General features: G+C 42.1%; 1 protein-coding gene across 1 annotated transcript; it reads right to left on the bottom strand.

The window, feature by feature from the left end:
* Positions 1-2,027: 2,027 nt before the first annotated feature.
* tob1b (transducer of ERBB2, 1b) lies at positions 2,028-5,826 on the bottom strand. The gene is made up of 2 exons (XM_072667696.1): positions 5,568-5,826; positions 2,028-4,209 (listed from the first exon to the last, which is right to left on the bottom strand). The coding sequence occupies exon 2, from the start codon at positions 4,055-4,057 to the stop codon at positions 3,050-3,052; it is 1,008 nt and encodes a 335-aa protein (XP_072523797.1). The 5' UTR covers positions 4,058-4,209; positions 5,568-5,826; the 3' UTR covers positions 2,028-3,049.
* Between the last annotated feature and the right edge of the window lie 2,671 nt (positions 5,827-8,497).

Raw genomic sequence — 8,497 nt, 5'->3', positions numbered from 1 at the left:
GCATTCCACACAATTCCACTTTAGCAGAGACTCCTAAAATAGGAAAAGGAGTACTATTTGTCACTAGTCATGTTTAGCATGGACAACAGAGGAGGATTGTTTTGGGACAACAAGACCAGTTGTTATGATGTCATAATAAAGTGTGTTAGAGGGCAATTGTGACATCATAAGGGTTTATAGCTGTTGATTAGTTACCAACATCATTCCAAATTCCATTTTAGGAGAAACTCTGTGAAAAAAGGGAAGCGTGACTAAAAACGTCATGTGACACATAGCACCTGACATAAATACAAAAGATTCACAATCCGGCAAGCCCATAAGTTTAAAATAGCCATCCTATCCTACATGGCAATGCATGTGCTCGATTGACCTGATTTTCAGCCTCTACATAGATACCGAGCATTTTTGGAAGGGCGCTGAGCTTCACATGCTGAAGTGTTTGGCCACACCTTGTTCTTTTGAAAGGATGGTAACAAGACTTTGTTGTGTGTTCAAACCAGTTGCAAGTGTCATACCTGAAATGGTCTTCAAGTATGACCAGAGTCTGAATTTACTTATGAATAATTTATGAAGTGACCTGCCACCATAAAATTTAGACCTTTTGGAGCCAACCTGCCAGAGGAGCCTCTGGATTCTGCCCTAATCTGTCATCTGTCTGTTATCCACTGTAATGAAAGCCTTTTGCCTGTACTTTGGTGAACCAAAATCAATAAGTCAACATGAGCTACCTCTAACTCTTCAAAAGTATTTGCCCCCTCAAACCTCTATATGTCTTTCACGAGGAGCTTCAGAAGCTCAGGTGGATGGTAGATGAGACGCAAATACTCAGGAAATTGTTTCAATATATTGCAGCTTGGAGTTTCTCTCACAGCTCTAACGTATGTCAGATGACTCCAGCCAATAGTGCTTCTGTACAGTAGGCCTGCCATAGTATCAGGAATGCATCCTACCCTGTTTGAAAACAAAAACAAAAACATGTGAAGCCACCAGTCTGCTTTCTCTACCCTTTCTAGAGTCTAGTTTATTAATAGAAACATTGGTCTTAATAATTTCCACCAAAAAAAATGGCATCTTGGACAAACTTGTGATTCGGATATATCCAAGTTCACATTAAGTATCAGCTCACTTTCGAACCACAGCACTGAAAATAAACAAGCAAGCTTTACGAATGCCATGAACATTCTAATCCCAGCTACACAAGAAGGGCTTTACACTCAGCTGCAAAAACAAAGTGCGCATTTCAAGACTAACCGATGAGCAAAGTTGGAATGTCCACAAGAGTAACAAGCTTTCACAGAGGGAGGCCGAACATGTGCAATTTCTACAGATTGTTTTGGGGCAACCTTTGCCACATAAGATAGCAGAATTGTGACTCAGTCTATGAGAAAAGTGCTCCACAATTCAACCTTAATGGAGGTTCCAAATGCACTCAATCTACCTGCTGAAGTTTGCTTTCTACAATGATTTCTACATTACTACATTACTGATTTCTCAGCCAACTTTGGTTAACTGTATTAAGATGAATACAAAAAAGTGAGTTTAGCTTGGTCTTCCTTTATATGTGATCAGACCCACATGAACATACATTACTTTGCACTGGTCTGTTCGGAATGCTCATAACCCCCAGGTGTTAAATGTCCTACACTGATGTAACCCAGAAATACTAAAACAAATACTCTGACCTCACGCTCACTTCTTACTCATCACATTGCTTCCAAGGCCTTTAGGGCAGATCCAAAGCAAATTTACTTTCTCACAAATTGCTCATTAGCAGTACAATATATTCATGGGTTAGCAAACTAACTTAGGTAACAGGATGAGAGATGTTCGGTTTTAAAACAATTAACTGCATCTTATCAGATAAAACACAGAGGGCAGGACCGGAACCCCACAGACCTGAAGGGTTTAGGCTCAAAAACATAGGCCTACTCTTGCAACCATTCCAGCACAACTTCTATGTTAGGATATTTTTGGAAAACAAGGCAATGATGATTGATGGTAAAAGAGAGCAAGAAGAAGAGTCATACTGAGAGTTCATGTTTTGACTAAACTTGCTTTTATTGAAAAAGGCCAGGGTGCAAATATGAAATAAAAAAAAATAAAGACAAGCATATTTTTAAGCATTTTAATACAAACTTAATATAAACTATTTCAGTCCCTCTTGACATGTAAGACACTGACTCAAAATACTTTGTTATACCGTATTTTATCAAGTATTGCACAATGTAGGTACAAAATTAATATATATACGATTACATTGTCCATAATATAGCAAAAATCTGTTTGAACTCTTAACAGAAAATACAACTTTTGTGTTTCAAAAAAAGCAAATATTCCTACACAGAATTTCCAATGCTAAAGAATATCCTGTACACAATCTTTAGAATATTTGATCTATTTTAAAGATGGATTTTCTTAACAATTGTTTTAATAATAAAAAAAAAACAAAAAACAAAAAAACAAAAACAATGCTGCTGCAGCCATCACAGATCACTGGAGTAGTAAAAAGATATAAATGCAATACCATGTCGTAGAAACAATATATATACTCTGATACTTTACAAACTCTGTTCTCAATTAAATTATACAATTAGAAAAAAGACCAAGTAACCCCAGATATATATTCGTTAGTGCCAATTTCTTAAAAATCAGCCAAGTCTTAACCAACTTTAAAATACTGTAAGAGGCCAGAACTTGAAGCTTATATTTTTTTATTTTAGAGCATTTTCTTTAAAACATAGTAAAAAAATTATTTTGTGCTTTGTTGGCAAAAATAGGAAAAGAAAACAAGGTGTTTTTTTCTTTTTCTTGACTGAAAGTAACCAAGCTTGACCACAGTTGTACAAGCTTTTAGTAGAAACAAACTCAAGGGGGCACAGAAAGACAACACCCTTGGGCACATGCGCTTTTCAGTGACTAAGAGGGATTTCTGTTTCCATGTCCATGGTTCCTTTTGATGTCCTTTACTAGTGTGCGTTATCTTGTTTTATTATTATTTTTTTCCTTTTCTCCTTTTGCCAACAATCATTCATAAATAAACGTGTATTCATTAGTTAGCCATGACTGGCTGGAATTGCTGGTTAGAATACTGCATGTTGCTCAGACTGAAGTTTAGACCATCCATGAGAGACTTGTCGTTGAGGCTGCCGTAGGCCGCAAACACGTCGAAGGCATTGTTATACTGCAGAGGACTGAGGCTGAGGGGATTCTCGCTGTTGAACATTGTGGTGGAGTTGCTCTGGCTTTGGAGGTTGGGGAATACAAACTCCTTGGCGTTAGGGGAGAGCGCCGAGGGCTTCTGTGGCGGCTGCGGCTGTTGTGGCGGCTGCTGCTGCTGCTGCCCTCCGAGGCCGAGGCCGTAGAGAGAATGCATGGAAGTGGAGATGGCTTTCTGCTTCAGTAGGTTGTTCACATTCAGGCCCAGGTTAGTGGGAGATGTGCGTGCCACCTTGCCGTTGCTGCGGATGCTGTTCTTCATCTTGGTGGAGCCAAACTTGGTGGCGGCGAACGTGGCTGTGGTGAAGGTTAAAGGCTGAGTGGAGCGTGGCATGAACGAGGGGCTGACCGAAGCAGACTGGCCGAACGGAGGCGACGGTGAGCTGGACTCTGAGGAGACTCCCACGGGGTCACTGATTGGCATGAAGACCTGAGCGTCGGGGTTAAAACTGTTTCTGATCTCCTTGTCCAGCTCCGACCCGTTCTCGCCGTTATCGTCCACGTAAAGCACCTTGACAGGTCCCTTTTCCCCGATCTGGTAGGACACCTCGAAGGGGTCGATCCACACGCTGAGGTCCTGAGGCAAGTTATTCCGGACATCTTCAATGTCCAGCCCGCTCTCTTTGGCTGCTTCCTCCACCACCGGATCCACCTTCTCGCCTACGTGTATACACCTGTAGCCGGACCCTTTGTATGGCTTGTCGGGGTACCAGTGACCCTCATACTTCTTCTTCAACTGTCTTTCCAGCTCCTCGCCGAAGATGTTGACTCGACGCCGAGGGAGCTTGTTGTACAGATAAGATATGATAAAGTTGAGTGCTACTTGGATTTCAAGCTGCATAGCTGCTTCACAGTTGCGAGTACGTCTGCTATCGAGAGTCGCCTTAGCCAGGTGCTGCAAAATCCTCCTAGGCAGTAGTGATCGGTTCAGACAAACAGAGATGCTGGTTGCGGGGAAGATGTGCGTCGTTCCACGGGAGAGTCTTCTTTATCCTTAAAAGGGGGAGGGAAGAAGAAGCGAGATATTCAACTTTCAGCTCTTAGTCCACATACAAAAACAAACTGAAGCATCTGACCATGACATTCACTGTATTTACAAAGTGCAGTCTGCTTTTCCCATCCTAATTTTAAATCTTTTTTTTAAGGATTCGTCCTTAAACTGTTCAGCTGAGTGAGTTTTAATCCAAACAGATGTGAGGTCACTTCAGATAGCACAGACGGCTCGACCAGTCACAAGAACGTTACATAATCCGCAGTGGTTCCGTACCATAATCTGAAAACCATGGGCTGAAAGCTGCTTCTCTGAAATCTCGGGCCATTTTTAAACAATGCGACACTTGGAGACGACATTGCGCAATAGATTCAGCGATCAGGTTTCCTCCAGAAGCCAGCCAGCCAATAACATGGCGATCTACACGGGGTGTAGCTGACACAGGGCTGCCTAAATTAGTACAGTAACAATACTCAATCCTTCGGATGGAAATTCACGTGATCGGTTTCACAATGTCGTCTAAATTGCATACACTTATTATCAGCCAGCACGGTTAGTCTGGTATCTCTCAATAGAAAAAAATAAAAACAGTACAGGTTATTTTTCATAACGCTGGTGGAGCTTTTTCTTATGATTTATGCCATCGATGCTCTTCGATGTTTTAATGGGAGGACACGCAGGTTTGGGATGTCAGAATTCAGCTAGCCATGTCGCTGTCTAATGTTTACTATTGGGGCTTCATCGCTGCGTCTTTTAGCGGTTCACCTAAACTGCAAAGGAGAAAGAAACGTGGACTGGGCTGTCAGCCAAACCATCAGCCAGATCCTGAACTAAATCCTGCCCTTATTTGAAAGTTAACTGAGGACTTTATTTTATTTGAAGTCAGACACGTCGCTGGACAGAGGCAGCACGAATGGACCGTGGCCAGCAGGTTTCGTTAACCCCGGCTAGCTAGCAGGACCGCTCGGTGACGCCTACACGGAGGATTTAACGAGCCGAGATAATCTGTCACAGTTCCTACAGTCAAGCACACCCCACCACAGACCTGCTCAGCAAGACGCTTTCCTCTTTAAAACCAGAATAAAATCCACGAAATTGCTTTTAATATTTTTAAGAAATCCAGCTAACGCTAGCTAGGTTAGCGCACTTGGCTCGTCTCTCTCTCCGTACACGGACTTAGCGCTAATGGATCTAGCTAGCTTGAGGGAGGGAGGAGGAGGAGGGGGGGGGTGGTGGTAATGAGACCACCGAAAGAAAAAAGAAGAAGGCTCGGCGGTGTTACTGGAAGAAGTCAATCACATTAACCAGTCTGAAACCTGTTTATCTCGTAAATCGTAGCAGAAGCTCGTCTCGTACTCACATTTAGGAGGTGGATCCGCGTAGCAACCGTTTAGATCCCTTGACAACGTCGACGTCCAGCGCAGCGATTTCTACCCTAAATAGTACAGGACTGAGAGTCTTATTCCAGTTACGACAGTGTCAGTGCTTTCTTTTCTTTCTTGCTTTCTTTTTTTTTTTTTTGTTCTTTTCTCCTTTTCTATTAAGGGCTGATCTGCTTCTCAACAGGCAATCCGACTCCCCCCCTCTGCCCGGGAGTGTTTTACCACTCTGCCCTTTAAACCAGAGCCACAATCGGCTTTATACCCAAACCCTACGCCGCGGAGCCGTGGTGGGCGGTGATGCGGTTTCGGAGGTCAACACCCAGCTGACAGCGTCGATTGGCTCCTTTTGGCTTGCGTCACTGTTCGAGTCAATGCGTTCTTCCCGGCCATTGGCTTAAACTAATGCCAATTATGAAAAGTATCCGCCCCCTGAAAACTCAGACCAATCAACGGCGAGTGCATTACAACGGTGGCTCTGAGTTACCGTTTCTCTGCCTACCCAGGAAAAACATAAATATTGTAAGTAGCTGCGCATTTTTAATGTACTTGTGGCCTTTTTTTCGGTGTCACCTAAACCCGTGTAACTGTCTTAAAATATGACTGCTGAAGCGGAAATAACCGCGGTTGGAAAATGTGATGTAGCTGAATGGTTTATTTCAGTGCAGTGCTGAAACACTTTAAACAGTAAGGGCATGGGCGGTTTAGTGGGCAGGGAAATTATAAAAGCGAGAAAAAATGTAAAACTGAAAGTGATGTTAAGGAGTGTTTTTGCAGCCGCATTTTAATCTTATTCTGCCCTTGAGTGTTTTGCGTGGGTGGGTGGGTGGATTCGGCCTTACCTATTGGCTGCGGAGAGTCCTGCCGTCACCGTGACACCGCCTTGTTGTGACTGGGACACCACGCTTTCCTGAACTAGGCCACGCCCCCCTGACATTTAAAGGAACACGAAGGTGCAAAAGTGACTAATCCAGGTTTCACCCAGGGCAGCCATAGTAGCCTCCTGACTGGCTCTCCCAGACTTATATATATATATATATATATATATATATATATATATATATATATATATATATACACACACACACACACACATTACATAAATGAGCTTGGTATCATTTAAGTTTGGGCTTTAAGCCATGTGCAGTGAGGTCTTGCTGTTATAAGGCACTCCAGATTGCAATGTGAAAGTATTAATACTTTAACCAGTCACTCAGGCTAACTGTACTGTATGAGCCTACAAGCACTATCAGCAGCTCCAGCTACATTGTTATTTAGTTAATGTTTATTTGGTTAATGAACCGTTTTTTAGTCTTTACTTCAGAGTTTGAGAACATAACAGATGTTTCTGTAACTTGAGAAGTATTTGTGTGCCTTAAACAAATTGTCATAAGTTTTTCATATTATATTCAATCTTTATATTCAGAGTTTTCTCTGGATTAGGCCGCTCCGCATTGATTGAATATATTGGTTTACATAGTTTGGAAAATGCCAAAAACAAGGTTAATTTAATGGACTCAATAAAACATAGTGAAAAAACACGTTCCCTCTTGACTCTGCCCTATGACTTGGACGAGTGCCCTGATGGCACAGTGACGACTGTAATCCAAGCAGGCCTTTGAACTCGGCAGCACAGTGGTGGATAAATTTGTTGGGTTATGAGCGTTCACAGTGCAGAGGAGGAGAAAGTGAGGGTGCATGTGTGTGTGTGTTAGAGGTTGGGGGGAGGGAGGACAGAGTCGTCTGTCTGGTTTATTTATTATCAGTCTCTCTGGGTAAAAGTGGCTGCTGACAAAGTAAGCTAGTTGCTGGTGAGACATGATCGGTTTGCTCCCTCTGTGCCTGGAATGTATAAAACAGGTTGATTTATAATGGTGGTCGGTTTCCTCACACGCACAGCCTTGTCTTAAATAGATTCCCAACAACATATTATTGAAGTAAATGTTGTGATCAGGCAAACTGTAGCCGTGTAGGGTGCAGTACTGGGGTCATGTCAGAAGATTACGAATGGTTGATTATGAATGTGGTGGAGAAAAGTGTGAAAGAAAGGGTGAGATCCTCCTTCTAAACACATTATACCATGACAACCGCAAACCTAAGACAACTAACAAGCCTCTACTCCTCCCTTTTCTACACCTGATTTCCATTCTCTCAGCAGTGCGTCACACCCTTGCCTTTCTCACAAAGCAACCACACCTACCCTCTCTGAAGGTATAGATAGCACACATACTGCAGCAGCTTTTGCGTTTGGAGAGGCCTTAGGAATGTTTGTAGCTATTTTTTTTGTCAGTTGTTTTGTTGGTAAGGAACTTTGGTTTTGGTTTTGGAAAGAATCAGGATCCACCTTTTGTCACCAGGAATGTTAGATGTACGAGGAATTTGTCTTTATAAAAGCCTTGTACCTCCATTTTTCTAGGTTTTTCACTTTTTGTCATAATGTGAAGCAGGCAGTTGTATTTTAGATTTTTAAAAATAAATATTTTACACACTAAACACAACAGACAAGTATACAGGACTGTTAACCAGTGGGGAAGCCTTAAGGCTTTCTAATAAGTCATTATGGTCATTGAACTTAAGCTGTTAAGTTTTGGTTGGAAGCAAAATGATCCGGATCTTGATACTTAAATTGTTTAATAAAGATTTGTTTGTGAGCATCATGGTACATAAAGTCAAGCAAGGTCTCCCATTGGTTAGGACTTCAGGATGCTACCAATATGAAACAATGCCATGGAAGAGAAACTCAGAGAAGTCAGGCTGTTGAGGACCCCTGGTTTGGGTGACAGAAACGTCACAGTTCTGGAATTGTCAATAATGCTGCATAGTCAGGATTGTTAGAAATGGAAAACAGCCCTGACTGTTCTTTATTGAAAGACTAAACTAAACCAACTTTTTTATACAAACTACAATACAC

This window comes from Salminus brasiliensis, chromosome 22 (assembly GCF_030463535.1).
Source record: "Salminus brasiliensis chromosome 22, fSalBra1.hap2, whole genome shotgun sequence".
NCBI classification, from domain to species: Eukaryota; Metazoa; Chordata; class Actinopteri; order Characiformes; family Bryconidae; genus Salminus; species Salminus brasiliensis.
This window is presented reverse-complemented; position numbering and strand designations above follow the sequence as displayed.